The sequence below is a fragment of the Sparus aurata genome, chromosome 20, assembly GCF_900880675.1.
Source record: "Sparus aurata chromosome 20, fSpaAur1.1, whole genome shotgun sequence".
In the NCBI taxonomy this organism is placed as follows: domain Eukaryota; kingdom Metazoa; phylum Chordata; class Actinopteri; order Spariformes; family Sparidae; genus Sparus; species Sparus aurata.
In genome coordinates, this window is record NC_044206.1 from 11,072,950 (window position 1) to 11,093,703 (window position 20,754).

The 20,754-nt window shown below is 45.9% G+C and overlaps 1 protein-coding gene across 2 annotated transcripts in view; it reads right to left on the minus strand.

Moving 5' to 3' along the window:
* Nucleotides 1-1,246: 1,246 nt before the first annotated feature.
* The window catches only part of bahcc1b (BAH domain and coiled-coil containing 1b), a 59,119-nt gene continuing 39,611 nt past the window's right edge, over nucleotides 1,247-20,754 (minus strand). Inside the window, exons 12-28 of one of the 2 annotated variants that reach the window (XM_030400161.1) lie at nucleotides 18,186-18,352; nucleotides 16,867-17,003; nucleotides 16,468-16,572; nucleotides 13,903-13,981; nucleotides 13,616-13,757; nucleotides 13,186-13,353; nucleotides 11,847-12,017; nucleotides 10,892-11,142; nucleotides 8,858-9,041; nucleotides 8,555-8,672; nucleotides 8,066-8,141; nucleotides 7,839-7,947; nucleotides 7,631-7,747; nucleotides 7,378-7,515; nucleotides 5,363-6,783; nucleotides 4,353-4,589; nucleotides 1,247-3,830 (exon numbers count right to left, since the gene is read on the minus strand). In XM_030400161.1, the coding sequence (XP_030256021.1) occupies nucleotides 3,621-3,830; nucleotides 4,353-4,589; nucleotides 5,363-6,783; nucleotides 7,378-7,515; nucleotides 7,631-7,747; nucleotides 7,839-7,947; nucleotides 8,066-8,141; nucleotides 8,555-8,672; nucleotides 8,858-9,041; nucleotides 10,892-11,142; nucleotides 11,847-12,017; nucleotides 13,186-13,353; nucleotides 13,616-13,757; nucleotides 13,903-13,981; nucleotides 16,468-16,572; nucleotides 16,867-17,003; nucleotides 18,186-18,352 (3,830 nt within the window). In that variant the 3' untranslated portion in view covers nucleotides 1,247-3,620. Of the gene's footprint in view, nucleotides 3,831-4,352; nucleotides 4,590-5,362; nucleotides 6,784-7,377; nucleotides 7,516-7,630; nucleotides 7,748-7,838; nucleotides 7,948-8,065; nucleotides 8,142-8,554; nucleotides 8,673-8,857; nucleotides 9,042-10,891; nucleotides 11,143-11,846; nucleotides 12,018-13,185; nucleotides 13,354-13,573; nucleotides 13,758-13,902; nucleotides 13,982-16,467; nucleotides 16,573-16,866; nucleotides 17,004-18,185; nucleotides 18,353-20,754 lie in introns of both variants that reach the window. The other variant, XM_030400160.1, reaches the window with a different exon arrangement.

Here is a 20,754-nt window from a genome sequence, read left to right on the forward strand (position 1 = left end):
TTAATGTCTGTGTGTTTTGAAGGCGTTGGTTGATTGAGGAGCCAATGAGGAGGATGTAAAAGACCAACAGTGAGCAGAATGGGTGCAAGTGTGTGTGTGTGTGTGTGTGTGTGTGTGTGTGTGTGTGTGTGTGCATGTGTGTATGGTCACACTGTTTCATATCTTTGTAATAACATGTTTAACTGCCGAAACAGCGAAACGCAGAATACAAAAGGAAAGCAAACACATCCCGCTGGACAAAGAGGCTGAATGTGTGTGATTTCAAACTGCGGCCAAGGACCATTAGCAGAGTTATTTATGAAAAAGGTGAGTCAACTTTCCTGTATTGACAAGTAATGCAAGGAGAGATACGCCAGCCAAGAAGAAAAAGGAAAAAAAAAAAAAGTCAAAGGAGAGGCCGGCCGACGTTTTAAAAAAGCAGTTCAGAGAGTAAAATAAAGTTTACAGCCGATGTTCAAGGCGACGCCGCGCTCGAGCCGTCTTCGCGGGCTGCCACGAGGCAACCGCACTGTAATTCGAGGTCAAAGGTAAATCCTCCATCCAGACTTAAATGTTGCAATAAGCCGCGTCACAAAGGCTCCGGTTCCAGTGTGATAAAAAGGTGTGAAGATTTCACAGGAAGTCTCAAATAAAATGCAGTAAATTTTGCGCACTTTGTCCCAGAAACTCCACACCCTGCAGGGGATAATCTCAAATGTTCTTCCAAAGCTCTCACATTACGCACACACACACACACACACACACAGAGGCGAGCACAAAGCATAGAAGGACTGGAGTGCATGCAGGCTGTGTGGATTTATAGTGGTGTATAAAAGAAGGACCTATCTGATGAGTACATGTGATGTGCATTTTTGGACGCACACACACACGCACTAAGTCAGGATTCGAAAATCTTTGCAGGCTGGAAGCCGATACCCTTGCTTTGTTCTCTTAATGGTCCTGTTCCGTTTTTATTATTCCGACCCACCTGTACAGCCGGAGGAGACTCTATCCTGCCCGTCGTCTCCCATGAAACGCTGCTAGATACAGTTTCCCTTTCTCTCCCCATTCTTCCCCCTCTATCGGCCACAGCTACAGTTTCAAATTGCTTCCTCCTCTCGTGTTTTTCTTTCTTTCTTCCCTCCCCTCCTCATTCTTCCAAGCTTTCTTCTGTGGTCCATTTTCCTGCAGCAGACAAATGATCGGCATTGATGAACACAAGGCGGCATTCAGAGGACTCACACCCAGAGGAAATAGAGAGAAAGAGTTGTGTTTTTTTAAGAATCTTTTTTTTAATGAAACACAAAAAGGCAATAAAATTAAGATAAATAATTTTTTCCTTTTGTACATGAGGAAATATTTAAGTCATATTTCCAAAGAATGACTGAAATTACATAATATCTTTTAGTAGGCTATCTCAACCATACAAAGCAGGTTCCAGTGGGTCTAAAAAAAAACAAAAAAACAAAATGATGTCGCGTCCGTCAAAACGTGATGGTTAGAACTGAATCCAGTGTTTCTTAAAGAAAAATACAGCTTTAAAAAATATTCAATTAAAGACCCATAAAAGTAATATTTTAAAACTGAGTTTCACATTAGATTCCTTTTAAAGCTTTTGCTTTGCAGTGTAACAGCAACATGGTTGTTAAAAAGTCAGTCAACGTCCTTAAAAATAAGAAAAAAAGGCATTCATGTTCTTCCCCCCTGTACATCCTATACACTGACAACAAACAGTCATCACAGGCTTGCATAAACAGTAAGACAATGATAAATGAGGGAAAACAAGCGAACATAAAACACACACGCAGAGACATTTTTGGCAAAGCAGGAATAAAAGTGACAAGAAGCGTAATTTGTGATTTGATCCTTATCTTGTTTTTCTTTTTTTTCGTCTCTCAACATTGTCCCATTGATTGGCTCTGATTGTCCTTCACAGTCACGTGATGCCATTCTGGTTGCCATAGAGAGCTCAAGTGCATCAGCTGGGCAGTGTGCAGACAATGTTGCTGCAGCGCTGGATGAACAGGAGCAGACAACGAGAGGAGCTCGACTTAAAATACCTCGGTGATTGCAGGGGTCCCGGATTCAGATTTGATTGAATGTTTTTTTATAAAATTGTTTTCTTCTAATGCGCTGAAGCGTAAACTCACAGGTGCTTTGGTATGTTTCTTTTTGATGCCAGATAAATATCTACATTTCATATAGGAATACAGGCTAAAATAGATACAGAAGAGCTAGATTCTTTTAGGATCAGACAACAGCAGAAACTCAGTTTCTTTTCCAGTATTTGTTAAAAAAAATTTTTTAAAAAAGAAGCTCCCAACAGGAAACACACATTCTAAACCCGACGGAGTAAAATAAGGAGAAAAAATTTGGACACACATTTAAAAAGAGCCTTTTTCTGATTTTCTTATAAAAACATAAAAACACACCCTTTCAACATATTCAGCCTTCGCGTAAAAGCAGGGCTTACAACCACAAATGTCTTCACATCAGTTGTACAGTTTGACCCCAAATCCAAACCTCCGATTCTGTTCAGTGCATTGAGAGAGAAGGATACTAACCCCAACCTCCTCCCTCCGTCAGACCCTCCCAAACCCACCCGCACACATCCTAAAAAAATCTAAATAAAATAATCTTCTCTGCAAAAGAAAACAACAAAAACAACAACAAATATATATGTATACTATTTACAACATGTTATATTATGCATAATGCTGTACAAAGCTCACGCACACACGCCCATGCACACGTACGCACGCACACCAACAAGCACGCTCCGTTCATAAAGACAATCCAACAACCTGTACATGTGTCTCTGCACCTGAACAGGAGGATACAAGAGAGAGGTATTGACGTGTATGGCTTGACAGGAGAAGAAATCGTTTTCTGCACGCTAAGCACTGGACAGATTAATATTCAGAGTGTTAGAGAAATACGGACGGCGTGTCATGACGCCATCTTTGCTTGGAGAGCGCATGTGTGCACGTGCATGACCACACATACAGTACAAACAGGCGCGCACGCTAAAGCGCTATTTACTTAGAGCTCATTAAATGCCGAACAGGGTCATCGCAGCCACTCTGCAAACACACGCACACACGCACACACACACGCATTAACACACAAAGTCCAAACTACAGTGTTTTTTGGTCCTGTTGGGGATCTCCCAATCACGTTGTCATCTTCAAACTACCAGTATAAGACCATTAAAAACCTCCAAACCAGTGTGGTTTACATGAAGTCTCTCCTTCCAATATAGCCTCTCCTGCTGGAGAGCAAAGTCTGCCACCGTTCCTCCATACTGTGCTCCAAAGTGCTCATGTCCTTGGGTCCTGTTCTTTTGTCGCAGTGACGAGATACTCCAGTATTTCAGCCACAGGAGGGCTGAAGACTCTCGCTGCAATAAGGAGCCACCCCTGATAAAGAGGTTAAATCTGGATCAGACTTTCACAGACTCCTCTAAGTGCCAGTACTGTCTGGCTTTATCCAGTGGGGCTAGCTCCTTCTCGTACAAGGGACAGATCAACACGCAGAGCCGCAACTCTTTGTCTTGGTTTCCCTCTGTTCTGAGGACCATCCTGGAATCAGTCAACTCCAGCCTTCAGGTCAATATTTGGATTCCTCTCCAGCTGGCGATGTTAGGACACGATGGCCATGCCGTCTGCGCTGATCAGCTGGCCGGTGGTCGGTTCATAGGTTCCAGCCAGGTAAAAGAGGTCGTTCACCGTGTTGCCGGGCTTACGTTCGCGCACCAGGTGATCATACTCGGCCTTGCTGACCACCTGGCAGCGATGGGAGATGGTCTGCACGTCATTCTCATCCTCATGGCTCGACTGATACAAGGCATTCTAGGAAAGAGACAGGAAGAGCGGTTGATACGTCAGCAAGATAATCCAAATGTTGCATTCACACTTGCTTTCCTCAAGTGGTAAGATTGTCATGTTTGTGGTGGCAGTATCTTCGCTGCTGTTTTCCTTCTATTCTTCCCACACATACCATCTTCGCCATGTCTTTTATTGTGGGGTTTTTTTCACGATGAAGTTTGAGTTTCTTATTTTATGAAGTTGCTGCTGATTCTAACCTAGCTCTTTTTGTATTTTTTCAAAACAAACCACAATTGCTGTTGTCAGATATGCAAAATGCATGACTTCCTCCGCAGCAGAGATTTTCCCAGGGAAAGACCCACCTCAGTATTCAGAACTGCAAATGGTAGCAGGTTCATGAACTAAGTGGCGGTTCAACCATTTGTATCAGATGGGAATAGGGAATAAAAAGAAGCAAAGTGGTAATATATTTATATTAAAATGTCACGGACTGTTACTTTGACCGCTCCCATTTTAGAAATTGTACTTGCACTCTGTGGTCTTTACCTTGCCATCTCGGTGTCGCTTCCCCAGGCGTGTCTCCTCTGGGTGGTAGAACCACTTGACCCTGACCACCATGCTGGAGCTCCACGACTCCCAGAGGCTCTCCACTCTGCCCACGTAGGGCAGCTGGGGCCGGCCAGGTGACAGGAACACAGCACAGTCCCCGACACGCACCGTCTCCTTGCCCCGCACGATGGCCTTGTAGAAAAGCTTGCGGGCTTTGCCCTTCAGACCTCGCCTCTGTCCGGGGAAGAGAACAAAAATAGCACTCTCAGTGAATTTATTCAGTGCAAAGAGGTTTACTTCATCACCAAACATGGCAAGTGTTAAGCCAAAAAAACCACTCCTGAACAAAGAAAAGGTGTTTGGGGGGGGGGGGGGGGGTAGCACTTATCATAACACTTTTAATTTCAAGAGCATGTTTGCAGGCAGACCAGTTACTCACTCTTAACTGAAACTGATGTAGAAGTTATGATCACAGTAACCATAACCTGGGTAACAGATCTACATATCGGCTCCATTTTATGATTCGTTGGGGCATGTGCACACCCATTGGTCAGCTTCTTTATTAATCTGCACAATTCAGTCAGTGTTTACAAAGCAAACAACATGGCAGAAGGGAAGCTGAGAGTGGCAGCGGCTGCTCAGACTGTTTTGTTCCGTTATCTAAGGATCATGACTTAATAATCAGGATAACAAACTCAGAGATTAGCCACATGGAGTAAGCCTTACAGTGTAACCAATGTGTACAAAGTCTGAGGCAGAATAAGCAATGCCAAGAGCGATCATATTTGATCATTGCATGTACTGTATATAATCAAGGTGTGACACAGCAGAAACTGGAACAACAATCGCTAACCTGCTTAAGCTGTGAGGTTAAGTAGGTTACCGATACCTAAGGCAATGATTTTGAAAGCATATAACCAAGATAATGAGGAAAAAGTTCTGCAGTACAGTGACGAAAAGCAGTAAAGGTTGCCAAGAGTATCTCTTATATCTTGGATTTGTCCTACCTGTGTTGGGTTGCCAGACCATTTCCACAGCTGGCGTCCAGGCAGAAGAGGAGTCATGTTAGGCAGAGGCTCAGGTGACGACATCCTCTGCCTCTTAGCTGTTGCCGGGTCCTTGGAGGCAGGTTTCGACTGCTGGCTCACAGGACTGCTTTGGCTCTGATGGTGGCTGTTAGCAATTCCTTCTTTCCTCTTTAGCTGGGTCTTCACTGTGCTACTGTTAGCCACCATACTCCCTTTTGACGCAAACTCCTTCCTGTCTTCTGCTCTGTCACCCCTCGACTTCGATACTGAGACAGCCATGCTGGCTTTAGCCACAAAGCCATGAGCCGGAGCTGAGGCGGAGGGAGATAAATTGGAGGTGGTAGGGTCAGGACTCAGGAGGTCAGAGGTCATGTTCTGCCTGTGCTTGTGTTTGTCCTGCTGGAGAAGTGCGCGGCGCAGCAGCACAGAGGAGGACTCTTCATCAGAGGAGTAAGAGGAGTCATTTTCAGACGAGCAGAGGGACGAAGAGGAGATGGAGCCGGAGGAGGAAGAAGATGAGGAGGATGAGGAGAAGCAGACGGAGAGACGAGAGAGAAATCGACCACCACGGTGGGATGAGGCTGCTGCACTTCCTCCACGTGACTCAGCGTCTTGACCCTCATCCTCATCATCCTCATCCAGCTCAGAGTAGGAGCTCGGGCAGTCACTCTGGTAGTCCAAACTATAATCCCCCCCATGACCTGCTGACAGAAGATCCTTCCTCAGAGGTGGAGCGCCCTTTACAACAGCCTCAGAACGGGCTCCGGTTTTGTCTCCCTTCTTGCCATCCTTCACCAGCAAGGCAGGATGGATGTATCGCAGTGGTGCCCCTGTGGAGGCGAGACTCTTTCCTCCTCTCCCTCCACTCCCCCCCAGTCGAAGCAGGGCCTTGCTGTTCTTTGTTTTAGGAGAGGTCACTCCTTCATGGTCAAGCTTCACCAGGAACTGTTTCCTGTCGCGTTCGCTCAATGGCTTCCTGCTTCCAGCTGCCATTGCCGTGGGGACAGCTGGAGAGCAAGCAGAGGACAAGGAGTCCCGGAGCCCAATCGAGGCTACTGTGGTAACAGGTCGCCCGACCACAGAGCCTCCAAAGGTAGAGTAGCCGTTGGCGATGCTGCTGAATGAGTCACCTTCAAAAGGGGAGCCAAAGATGCCTTTGAAAGGCATGGGGGGTCCGAGAGGGTGGGAAGTGGGCCGATGAAAGAATCCCAAGTCCCGCTCACGTATCCTCCTCTGGGTCTTACGGGATGTCCCATTGAAGAGGAAGAAGTCAACTGGCGGTCTCTTCCTGGGTGTGGACCAGTTCAACAAGGAAGCGTTGCCTTTGGTTACAGTGTCTGTTACTGGCGTCGGCGTGCTGGCAGTCTTAGGCACTGAGTGGATTTTCTTCGGTCTGCCAACTGAAAAAGGAGATGGCAACAGAGAGGAGTTATAATCAATATAGACTGACAGGTCTGAGATTAATTGTGGAACTAAGAGCTTTGGAGAAACTTAATATCCTTATCTCTTTGATCTTCACCTAGACAGGTAAGTTTCGACATAACCATTAATCAAAGTACAACAAACCTGGTAAACATGTCTCTCCCTCCAGCTTTATTGTTGCACTGAGTTTGTGATGAGTTTCATGTATGTTGCATAGTTACAAAAGGACACTGATGACACTTCATAAAGTAGTGATTAATGTGATCATATAAAGTGAATGAAAGGCGGCAAACAAGGAATGCTTGCCTTTGACATGGAGGCATCTGATAATTGGTTGACAGAAACTGTAAGTGCCTGTAAATGTTTGGGGGATTTTAGTACTGCCTGAGGGGCTGTGTGTCTGTGTGCAGGTATTTACTAGTTAGACCAGTTCTTCTCAGACAACATAAATTAGAGCTTTTGGAAGACCAACAGTTTTACTTGCACACATGAACCAGATAAAAATCACGTTCCAAACGGGCAAATCCCTGCAAAACGTTACACGTTTGTTGAAAGGGAAGAGGATGCCTCACCTGGTCTTTTCTCCTGGGGCCTCCCTGCTGGGTCCTCATTGGTTGGTTTCTCCGTGGGAGCGTCTTTCTTCTCCTGGGTGGAGCTTCGTCGGCCACGGCGACCAGGTGAGATCAGAAGTGCTGGAGAAGGTTCAGCACCTGACAGAGGAAAAGAAATATAATGCTGGATATCTGTCTGGCTGTCTGTCTGTCTGGCTGTCTGTCTGTCTGGCTGGCTGGCTGGCTACCTTCCTTTATCTCTGTCTATACTCACAGTGGATTTGATATCCTGGGGGCAGAAGCCTGATGTTTGCGAGAGAGATCCTTCCTCTGTCTCCATCATCAAACTCCACCATCACACTGCCCTCCTTCTCCTCCTCACCTGGACCTCCTAAAGCACAACACACAGGACAGAGGACATGAGTCCCTGGAATGTACCAGTGTACCTGTGCAGAGTAAGTCTGTCAGTCCGTCTTGCTCACCTCGATGGACGTATCCAGGGTAAAGACAACGGGAGCGCTCGCTCCAGTAGGCACACACTCGTGTACCCGCAGTAAGGATGGCCTCGGTCTGGGGCCGCACGTCTAACACCTAGAAAAATCACAGATTTCTCATGTAACTCCTGTGGAAATTCATTTAAAGGTCCCCACACAACTACCCACAAAACTGCAAAATGTTAAAGACATGCAGCCTTGACACTGAAACTCACAGCTTCCTGAAGTAGTTGTTCCAACGAGTAGATGCGTGGCCGATTTCCTCGTTCCCCTTCGATGACAACACTAAATCTAAGAGGAAAATAATTAAAAGGAAATGAAATTAATACATTTCTTTAAAAAAAGTATAATTTTCCCTCTTAAATTCAAGGTTTGGTGCTCAGTTTCTGTCACTTGCAGCTTTATTGACTGTCACTGCTGTTTTTTTTGGCTTTTGTAGTCATCTAGACTTCTCATTTGTCGAGATTCTCACAGATGCCAGGCATTCAACGAGTGCTGGTCGAAGTTTTGAACAAGACTCTTGTTGTATTGTGTCTGTTTAGTGCTTAACTAAAGGGTTTCCCAGAGAAAGATCCATCTTGGACTCTGCTCTTATCCCTGGAAGCTTCATGTTTTATTATGTAAAGGAATCTTTAATTTTTAGCGCACTTCAACTAGACAGTACTGTGGGAAACTCTAAACTCTTTAATGGGTTTGTATCTTACATGTCAGGCAGGTCCAGAGTTTGGACACAGGCGGCGTACAGCAGCTCATCCTCCTTAGAGATCAGGATCTTCAGCCCGTCCACAAGCATCTCTTTACTCAACACGCAGTTTGGCAGGGCTGCGGAGGGAGGCGTGGTGGGAAGATGGATGGATGGAGAAGACAAAGGGGAAGATATACATAATTTGTGAGCGTGTTGAATTATTGCTATGTGACGTGAACAGGAAGGCAAAGAAAGGGGTGTGCATGCATGTGTGAAAAGGATCCAGCATTCTTTTAAAGGATGTGTCACTGTTTATGCCTACCAGGTATTCTGCAAGGCATGTTGGGGGGGAGGTGGGTCATCATTTTCTCCTGCGCCTCCTCCTCCTCCTCCTCTTCCTCCTCCTCCTCCTCCTCGCCCTCAGAAAAGCTGCTTTCCTCATCCAACCGAAAGCCGTCATCGGCCGCAAAGCTCTGCAGGAGCCGGCTCACTGCGTGACCCTTGGCCTGGACAGGAAGCAGGATATGACATCAGTGGACAGAAAGCAGGATATGTAATCACTCATCATATGCACAAATTAATAAACGGTAAACAGGATCTGCAAGTGACCGAATCAAGACTGATGTGGTGAATCCATCAGCGCAAAGCTACCGCCGGCAGGGACTCCGCTTGAAATGTGATATTTCAATTAAGCGTGCAGGATTTTTTTTTCTCACTTGTCACCGTTTACTCAAAGGTCAAAGGTCGCAGTCAGTCATAACTGCAGCTCTCGAACAGATAGACTACCATATTGCCCGAAGATACGTCAACAGGGCAGACGACTGCTCATACAGAAGCTTGAACTCAAACTGACATTCTCACCGAAGGACACACACAAACACTCACACACAAACACGCTCACACCAGATACTATCCATCTTCAGACCGGTTTAAGCTAGTCTATCTTGAGATGAATGATGGCTGATGATGGAAAGTCAGCTCGCCCAACAGGTTTCTGCTTGTATTTAGCCTTTCCAAAGAAAAGACCATAACATTCAATGCATGAGATGATGTGTGTGTGCGTGTGTGGGCGTGCATGTGCTGTCTCTTGGAGTTTTCCACATCAGGAGACCATATATTTTAGTGACAGAAGTTTCGTCACCAGAGGGCATGGGTGATTATTTCCCTTTAGTACTCTTGGTGCGTGTGTGTTTGTGTGTTTGTGTGTGTGTTAATGTGTGTGTGTGCGCACTCGCAGGCATGCATGGGTGTGTGTAGGGTTATGGCCAATGATTATCTTTATACTTCTGTGTTTGGTTTGGAGTTATGTGTTTTTGGACATTCCCTCACAATGAGTCAAAGACAAGAGCAACCTCGCGGCACTTTCTCATTAAAATGAATGTGGGTGTCTCGCCAACGGCTGCCTGCACGAATACAACAGGGCCGCTGGTGTGTTAATGCAGCAGGCAGGCATGCGAACACACACCTATGACAACGGTAAACGGTATATTAAATAAAGTGACTGATTTTAAGCCGATATACTGCCTGCCTGTAAAGGAGTTATTGGTAGGTAGTTTAAGTCATAATCGACAGGATTTTCTAACTTCCTGGCAGGGTGTGGCTCACTCCGACAAGGAAGGAGTGAACATTAGGCGAGGGCTTTTCCAAATTCCTCCTTGCTTCTGACTTTCTCAGCCTTTTTATGCACACAGCTGAAGGAGTGACCTTCTCTGAGTCACCTTTTCTTTTATACTCACATTTCCAGTCAAGCTGACCCCTGTCCTGACCGCTGTTTTGTTCTCTACACGAAAAAGCCAGCATGTCCCTTTTGATCATAAGCTCATTGCCCGAAATAATGCAATTACATTCCTTACCACGCTTTGACAGCGGTAATTTTATTGCAATACTGATTACGTAACCTCTCTGTCGCGCCTCTAAAATTATCAAACGCATCTCACCTTTCCCTTTTCAATCCTCCCTCCCATTATGTGTGAATGATCAAGGGAAACAAAATCGTCGCAAAGCACATAGATTCAAATGATTGTTGAACTTTGGAAGAGCTTTTAGTTCCGACATTGAGTCTAAATTTGCAAAGCAGCAAATGATCAAGCTCAACAGGTATCAACCTCAGGAAGTTGTACAAAGTTTTAAAATGTTAAAGAAGGGACTGAGACACTTGACACAGAAGTGAATGGGTGAAGCAGCTGAGCAGGGAAATGCTAGTTTTGTGGGCGATGTGATAGAGCAGTGGCATAAATCACAGCTCTCAGAGAGTGACTTACTTGGTCGAAAAGTTTTCAGTTGCAATAGTAAAATACTGCTCTGTCAGTGTAAGGTCACAAGTCGCCATTCCTCACCAGACACTGTGATGTCTCACCTTTCCCAGAATGCCGTGTCCCACTGAGCTCCTTCTCATGGCTTCCTTGCTGGCCCTGTTTGCTTCCGTCAGAGCTCCGTGGTTCCCCCGACTGTCCAAAAAGCTGCAGCCCACCAACGACACATCCCAGCTGGGCAGGTGTGATTTTTTTGTCCCATGGCAGTCTGGACGTCCCCTTTCTGTGCTGGAGAGGCTCGACCTTCTGGGCTCTGTCCTCTGATCTGTGCTGGACAGGCTCCCCATGCCTGAGCCTGAAGGGGACATCATGGCAATTAGATGCACGATCTGATATCGGTGTGTTGGAACATCATTAATGAAACGGATTAATCGTGTTTTTTTATGTCATAGCTTAGCAACCCGGGTAAAACGACAGGAAAATATGCACATGGGAATTCAGAGTTAGGGCTGTCCTGTCCTATCCTTTTAAAAACATCGACATCAAACTGAAAAGAAACGAAAAAAAGTGTGTGAACTTATGGGTTGTTTCATAAGTTTCAATGGTAGTTCTGGAACAACAAACATTATGACACCGCAACAATATCAGATACACCAAAATTAGAGCAAGCAGATAAATTGCAGGATTAGATATGGTAAGAGATCTTATTTAATGTGAGTTAAGAAATGTAGATTCTGTAGTTTCCTGGTCTTCCAGAGAGGCATGACAGTTATCTGACACACTTTTCTGAGAATGTCAGATTGTTATTGATGAGATAAAATTGCTCAGCCTTCATATCAACATCACTTACATAACACTTTTTTCTCTGAGGGAACGTAACATTTAGCAAGACAAGAAGGCACTAATAGTCGTACGCATGTGAAAATAGTTTTGTGCTTGGGTGAGACGTAGCATTTCCAACCTGAAAATATTATACTTCCAAATTTCCTTCACCTTGAGTCAAAAACTGAACACTAAGTAAAACCATGTTCAGGGCAGCAGCATGAATAAAGATCTCACCTGGTGGCCCTGGTCTCTTACTCCTGGCTTTCTGGTTTGCTTGGAGCTTGGAGGACTGCGACGATAAAGGCACAATCCCAGCAGGGTTCGCATGAGCTTCTTTAGAGGACGAGCTAATCTTCATGTCACCGGCTCCATCTTCGCTGTCGTAGCTGCCGTCCTCCTCCCCCTCTGTGAAATCGCAGCATCAATATGATCAGTCAGTCAACGAAATGTAAACACTGTTAATTAAAGCCAGGGGCTCACTTAATGAGATATATTGACAGCAGGCTTTCAATGTTCCTCCGGCGCCTACAGTTCAGTTCACGAGCTTCTGGCTAAACTTGCATCATCGTAATGCAAAAGTTAGAAGAGCGAGGGAAACACGTCGCCATCGATTGATCAAACTTGTCTTGATAGCTGCACAATAATGCAGTCCGTTCCTTAACTGCAGAGGCCAATGTTGACACACACACACACACACACAAACATGGACACACACACAGATTGTTATTGGCAGCTGTGTGTCGCTGACTGCGGGGGTCGTGTCGGGTGTCGACACATCTCTGACACACTTGTCACTTACATGGCCTCCTCATCAACACTCTGCCTCAGTCACACACAAACACTGACCCACACACAGACACACACATTCAACCACTACCTCTCGACACCATCAGCGCCGCAAAGGGTTTCCCTGAAGTTTTGTCAGTTTCAGAGTCATCTTATTTAAAGTCAGGATGAATTTCATTGTTCCTCCTTGACTCAAGCCACCGAGGAGAGAATTTTCACAGTGCTGGGGAGGTGAAGAAGAGAGGGGAGGACCTGGGTGTGACATTCTGAACGGGGCCAGAGCGGGCTCACGTTACCGTATGGTGTTGAGGGCAGGGGTGGCTGTGTTGCATGCCTGTGGCAAGTCGTTAACGGTTTTTAACGGTTTGACAGACGAGCTGGGAAGTGAGAGGAGGCTCCCTGATGACGGCAGACATCTCACTTTGAGACGCTTCGTGTGTTCACACACACAAACACACACACACACACACACACACACACACACACACACACACACAAACACACAGACGTACTCTCATAGCGAAATCTCACAATGTCTGGTTGATGTTCTCTGAGCCATCAGCCAAAATCAGCGTGACTCAAGTGTGAAAGAGCCTATGAACTCTCTCTTCGCAGCACTGATGGACCATTTGAACATTTTTTTTCACAAACAAAGGGTTTAAAATAAAGGCCATAGAATTATTTTGGTGGTATTTTAATTTTTATCAGCAAGCATTCATCTGCTGGATTTTAGAACACACAGAAAATCCTGAGAAAACCCCTGTTTGTGACCCGGAGTGAAACTCACCGTGCTCTGAGCTCTCGCTGTCACTCTTCTCTTCCCTAACTTCCTGTTTCTCAGATGTCCGGCCGTCCTTGTGGTAAGGTCTGTTTGGGTTGACGCCCATCAGCACTTTGGGCTTTCGACCCCTCTTTCTGTTTATAGTCTGACCAGCTGCCCAGTCCTCCTGCAGGTCTGATGGATTGACAGCAGGAAGGAGTTTAGTTTTGGCATTCTTCTTAAAAGGTAACACATAATGTGTGTTTACACACTGGAGCCAAAAACGCTTTATACTATTTTTTTATATATGCAGTAATACTCCCCAAGACCCGTGAACACACTTTAATGAGTATATTTGGTGGAACAGCCCTTTTGATGGATAGTTAGCATGTATATGTGCTCCCTCTGTAACTACCTTTTCTCCCTCTGCAGTGATTCTTGGAGGCATCTTCCTCACCAGGGGTCCCTCTGCAGTGCAGCATGCCTGCCGATGGTGCACCACGCTGGGCCGCAGCCTTCTGCTTCAGGTGGGTCACCCGTCTGGCCAGCCTGGAGCTCAGGGTGCTGGGTCGACCTCTGTGCTTACAGCGAGCTTTCATCTGCAAACGGGGAGCAGAGCAGCTAATTATTGACTAATTTCTTTCCGCTAATTGAAACATCCAAGAAAGGGAAAAAAAACATTAGCAGCAGGAAGTGGTTGTCAGTGTGTGTGGATGATCCAGGAGAGACCACAGAGGGACTGACCTGTGTGGAGCTGAGGCTGCTGAAGCCGTGATTGGTCATTTTCTTCCTGGCGTTCTCCTCCAGTAAATTGAACCCAGCCCTGGAAAACATAAAAACACGAGACATAAATGAGGACTTGTGGTGTATAAAACGGATCACAGAATCAATCTGATCACACATTTCCCTCCTTTTAAAAAGGATGCTTTTCTCTGTGAGGCTGCCTCTTTGCTCTCCCTCTTTCTAGTCTCATATCCCTCTCTGCCGGGGTTCACTCATTGTCTCACTCTCTTCCCACTCTGCTTCTACACTCATTTTGATGAGGTAAGAGACGGGCTCTGCCGAGCGTCTGCGCAGTTTGACGGCAAACACAGAAATATTCAGCGGCCGTGCGAATATGAAACTCACCACATGAAAGGATGAGAATTATCTGGTGTGAAGGAGAGTGGAGAAGAGACAGAGGGGGGAGGAGAATAGTTTAGGGGGAAGGGGAAGAGACAGAGGGAAAGATGAAGCAGTCTCGGGAGAGTCTGTCCGTTGACCGGAGCTTCAGGGCTCAATCGATAAACACTAACCTCTATTGAATACTACTCCTCCTTTTCTCTCTCTCTCTCTCTCTCCCTCTCTCTCTCTCTCTCTCTCTCTCCCTCTCTCTCTCTCTCTCTCCCTCTCTCTCTCTCTCTCTCCCTCTCTCCCTCTCTCTCTCTCTCTTTCATTCCTTCATTGTATGCATGCACTCTCACACCACAGGCAGCCAGCACATACTCACACACACACACCCACACACCCACACACACACTCACTCACACACACAGTGCACACACTCTGACAGCAGCTGGTGTCTGAGGCAGGTGAATCCTATATTCCCACAGAGGGAAGGTTTGGCTCTCAGCATCTCCGCTCCCGGGAGAGAAGAGGAGAGGAGAGGAGAGGAGAAGAGCGAGAAAAGAAGGGAAAAGCTGAGATCTTATCTATGTAAAAAAAAATATCTAAAAAATATCTGAATGATTTGTTTTCCAGATCACATCTGTCTGTTGCAGAAATCCCCCCCCATTCACCTCTAACCCCATCTGAGCTTCTAAGCCTCAAAGTTGACCTCATGTCATGTCCTCATCAACTTTACAGCGAGAGCGCACATACTTTGTTCAAATACTTGCATACTTCTGGTCTGGCAATATCATACAATACAATTCCCCCGAGTACATAAGGGAATAATTATGAATGATGAACTGGAAGAGGGACTCTGTCAGGCCTTAAAGGCACAGTATGTCATTCTCTGCCACTACGGGTCCCTCTTTCAAAACACTCATGGCTGAATGAGAGCCAATCCCTGCGGCCGGGTTATTCACGAAAGATTTCGCAGAGGCCGGTATATCAAATGTCCGGTGTTTACGTTTTAGAGGCAACTAGAGGTGATGTTGCAGACTGTGTCCAACTGAATACCCCTCATCTCACATTCCACTACAGTGGCAAAAACACAATCAAAGTAGATATGATATGCCCATTCTGAGGCATCAATTCTTAGTTTCAGGAGACTGTGCACTAACGAGCACACACAGATGCTCAGGTGTCCGCATACTTTTGTCCATATACTGTATAAGCGTGTACCAGGAGCCACCGTCGGTTGAGTTTGCTTACTATTCCTCTCTACCGCTCACTCTCTTCCTCTTTCATCTCAACCCACAACTCTCACGAGGAGATGAAAGCATAAACAAATGATAGGACGCTTATTAATAACAACAGAAATGCTGCTCAGGCACGTAGCGACCAGCGCTACTAATTAAACAACTTCTGTGTGAATGTGTGTGTGTGTGTGTGTGGTGCACCGGCGTGTACGACCAAAGCCTTCCATTGTCATTTTCATTAGCGCCTTCTAATCATGGTAACCGTGACAAACCTTGAGTTTCTCTAATCATTTTATCAAGGCGAGGGGTGCACATGCTAACAGAGGTGGGGCAGCATGAGAAAACACATTTATCATTATGACTGTTGAATACTGTGTGTGTGTGTGTGTGCGTGTGTGTGTGTGTGTGTGTGTGTGTGTGTGTGTGTGTGTGTGTGTGTGTGTTTCCCAGCTCGTGCAGGAATGTGTGTGCAGCGTCTGAGGTGTTAAATAATGTGTGGTTGTGTGTTGCAGCGGGTGGGGGTGGTGTTGAGTCGTTTATCACTGTAATAACTGTACATCAGGACTTTGTCCAGCTGTATTAATATATGCTTGAGGTTCGCACAGAATCAGGGCATAATCAATGCAAGTGATAAATATGATTAAAAGTGATTAATGATGATTAATGAAGGCCTCATCTCCATTACCTTCTCTCATTTAAAATCACACCCAGCTCACAGCTCCCATCATATAACCCATTTTGTGCGTGCGCCCGTGTGTGTGTGCGTGTGTGCGCGTGCGAGCAGCTCCTTCCAGTGCCCAATCAAGCAAATCATCAGCTATAGAGCATTTGAATCAATTCAGCTGAAGAAGAACTTCTTGAAAATCAACCGTGCCTTTCACTAAAAACACAAACAGAAATCAGGATGAATGAGCGGGGCTTGCCAATCACACTGATTATACTGACGCAATATCAGGGGACTGACCTGAGTCTCTTAGAGCTCTCTGCGGCAGCTGGGCCGGGGGTGGACTTGCGTTTGCGGGGGCGGCCGGGCCCCCGGCGGGCAGGGCTACGGGCCGTCTCCTCTCTCCTGCAAAGAGGAAGACGAGGAGGGTAAGGAGGAAGACAGAGCGAGATTAAAGATGCAGTCAGGACAGCAGGAGAAAACAGGGGGAGACTTGTATCGGCTACAGGTCAAACTGCATTAGGTATGAGCAGGCTGCAAGTCCTGATAAATCAGGAGGATGCAGCATGACAGCAGAATTGTGAATGTTGGAATGCACGACTCAATTTAGACAAAAAGATGTGTGTGTGCGTGTGTGTGTGTGTGTGTGTGTGTGTGTGTGTGTGTGTGTGTGCGCATGTGTGTGTTGTCTTTGCTCACTGGTGGTCGTGTTTCCTCTGTAGCTTGGCCAGTTCCCTCTGTTTCTCTTTGTAGCGGCGCTGTAGCTCAGCCAGCTGGACACGCATGGCCAGCTCCTCCCCTCCCATCGTCTCCATGGAGCCCTTCACTGGGCACACCTGACACACACACGCACACACATACACACACACGGGCACACAAAGCAGGGGTATTTCAATGCTGAGCACAAACCAGGTTCAACAGTCACTGGATATGTGAAGTGGGCAGCTTGTGTTTGGACAGCTTGATGATGATTAGACGGATTTTCCTGCGACTACAAGCTCACAAGTTCAGTCACTACAGCTGCAGTTTTTGCTCAAAGGCTTCTGGGAGATCGACCTGGCGCTGGATGTAAAAACTGTAGTAACTGGCATTAACAAAAATAAAGTAACGAACCTTTCCGTGATAAAATGGTTATTTGATGGATTGTAGATTAATTCATATTTTTTTTTAATGTTTTGTTAAATGTGGAACGCACTATGTAGTTTTGGGGGTGAAACTTTAATCAGAAAAGAAAGATCTTCATTGACTCATTTTTTAATGCTTAAACTAAATAAACAAACTCTCTGTTTTCATGACTGTATAAACTGAATAAACAAACTGACCTTAAAGGACAACACAATGTCATACTGTTTTACTTTGTTTATATTTGGCGGACCCTGCCACCTTTTCATGCTTCAAACAGGTTTCTGGGGACCTTATTTTCCTCTGAGAACATCTTGTTTATTCCGTCATGGAAAGTTTGTATTATTTCCACATTAATATTATTAAAGAATAAAATTCTGAGTTAGAATTTCTCCTTCAAAACTACACAGTGCCCATTCTTTAATGAATCAAGAATATTATATTTATTTGTCTTTATTTCTGGGACTATTCAAAGAGAGATAAATGCTGATCGACCCCAACATCACCTTATCTTGTTATGCAATCAACTGAAATATTTTAAATGACATTTTCTCATTTTAACTTCTGCAAGATTCCTCCACATTTCACAGTCACTGGGGTATTTATATTTGTCTATGATACCTCAGTACGCACACTACAGTGTTTGCACGATAAACTCTAATGATCTAGGTACTATGGCTGATTTTGATTCACATATTTGCATCACTAAAAGTACTTTAGCGGCTTGGATCCTCAAATATACATTCCTGTATCATGTTTGTATCATGTTCATGTTTTTCCAAAGCTTGGTAGGAAAAACAAATGAGCTGTGTGTCCATTGTTCAACTCCACATTTTCAGCATGAATGATTTATGTTTTTGCATGCATAAAACACACACAAAAGCACGCAGCCTCACCGGCTCGTGGCGAGGCGTCCAGCTGCACTTCCTGCGCAGGTTGAGCCTCTTCCTGATTGGACACTGGCGCCCTGCCCCCGCGTCTGAGGCCCCTCCCCCCATCTCCAGGGCGCGGGCGGCCGCCAGCGTGGCCAGACTGTGGAGGTCGAAGGTCAGCATGTCTTCACCTGCACGGAGACGGATCGTTTGGGGTTTTTAGATCGCTGCGTCACACGGCTGCTGACACGCTGCTATAAAACATGCTGTGCGCTGAACGGATTTATTTGTGGAGCGATGAAACCGTGCCTTGAAAAGTGGTGATATTTATGATATTAGCTGTGTAGTTTATTTGATGTATACTGGTGTTCTTGCTTAATCGTACACACACACGCACGCGCGCGCGCACACACACACACACACACACTCGAGGGGGAGCGATCTCTGCATCTGTCACTGTCATTAACTCTGTCATTGTCACAGCACCAGCAGATGAAACAGAATATTCATGAGATGCACACACACACACACACAAACCTATGCAAATAAACCACTCTGAACACACACATGCATGTACGATGTTTTTCGCTGAGCTGCGCAGACATGAGTGTGTGTGTGTGTGTGTGTGTGTGTGTGTGTGTGTGTGTGTGAGGGAGAACTGGAGAGAAGGAGAGCAGGATGGAAGAAGAAGAAGAAGGAGAGGAGGAGGAGTGCGAAGAAGAAGAAGGGAGGGAGGGAGGGGATGGGGAGTAAAGGGGAGGAGAAGCAATAAGAGGCAAAGTGTTTATTGAGCTATCTATTTATTCTCCTACATCTCCTCATTATGGACATGGACAGAATCCAATTTCCCCTTCCAGGAGAGGAAGAGGAAGAGGAAGAGGAGAGGAGGGGAGAGAAGCGGAGAGGTTTTGGATCACTCACAGGCTGTGCACTGGAGCTGCAAGGCCTATTCACTGACATCTGACATTATTAAAACCTGTGTGTGTGTGTGTGTGTGTGTGAGAGAGAGAGAGAGAGAGAGAGATGCGATAAACAGAGGAGAAGTAGAGTTTTCATCTGTGAAGCGTGATAAAAACATTTTTTTTTTATTTAAAGATCAATGTGAGAACAAACAACAGGTAAGTCTACACAGAAAGAGAGAGAGGAGGGGAGAGACGTGGCGCTGTGTCCTGTCCCGGCTCGCAGAGGTCAACGCCATCTCATCTGTCAGACCTCCGAGCCAATGGCACGCTCTGGTTACCCTGACAGGATGACATCACCGCTGACATCACCGCGCCTAGTTTAGTATCGTGGAGGATGGCCACAATCGATAGATACCTTCCGCCCACAGTATGCCACACACACACACACACACACACACACACTAATAACACCGCACTGTGTCCCTAAAGGGGGGGCGAGGGGGTAATAAGAGGCGGCACAGGGGATTTCAAGGGGAGAAACAAAAACAGTGGAGGAAAATTAAAAACCATTACAGTTGATCTGGGCCTAGTCATCATTAGAGGCCATTAAGGAAGTTTATTGAGCTGAAATTCTAAAATAAAGGAAATGTGGGGGAGTGGATGCGAGTATGACACAAACAGCCCCTCTGCCTATGTGTAAATAGAAGTAATGGCGCTAATTTATACTGGAGGGGAAAGTCTCTCTTGATTCCTTAATCTGTAATTGCGATCTCGAGGGAGAGGCTGAGATATCCTTCCGCGTCAAGGAGCGGCATAAATGCATCTGTCTGGGATCGGTTTCATCTCCCAAACACATTCAGGATGACAAAAACGCCATCAGCGGTATTAATAACATTCCACGCAGCGAGGCCGGAGCGGGGTTTTAAATAAATGCGTTGCAATTTGGAGAACGTTTTCCGCGCCACGACAGGACTTATTGATTTCACACCTATTACGCATGCGAGCCACGTGCGCGCACATGTAAACAAATGCAGCACACACACACACACCTCTCCACACATGCACAGGCAGCTGCAGAGCGACTTATGATTTTTACACTTATTAATTCCGTCAACAAGGCTTGCAGAGGCAGGATTTACACACAAGATTACATTGGTTTAATATAAAATAAATAAATAAAAAATATTTAAAAAAGAGGAAAAAAAAGAAGAGGCAGGTGAGGGCGGGGGGGAATAACAAAGAGGGAGGAGGAGGAGGAGGAGGCAGGCAGGCAGCCTGGTGGAGAGACACATAGACTCTGATGGAGGAAAGCAGGGATTCATCTGGGATTACTTAACAGCTTATACACACACACACACTCGCCGCCATGTGTGCACGCGCACACACAAACACGGGCAAACACACACACACACACACACACACATACACACACACAGATGCTGGCATAAATAAAAACACTTTCTCTCCGAGGGACGAGAGGAAAATAGGAGCGCTTACAGGAGAAGTGCTTTAAAGGAAAGGGTCTAATTAGCAAAGCAAGACGCCAGAGCCTGGGGGACATACTGGGCAGAGTGTGTGTGTCTGTGTGTCTGTGTGTGTGTGTGTGTGTGCGTCTGTGTCTGTGTGTGTCTGTGTGTGTCTGTGTGTGTCTGTGTGTGTCCTGGCTTGTGTCTGAAGCTCTGCTTGATTGT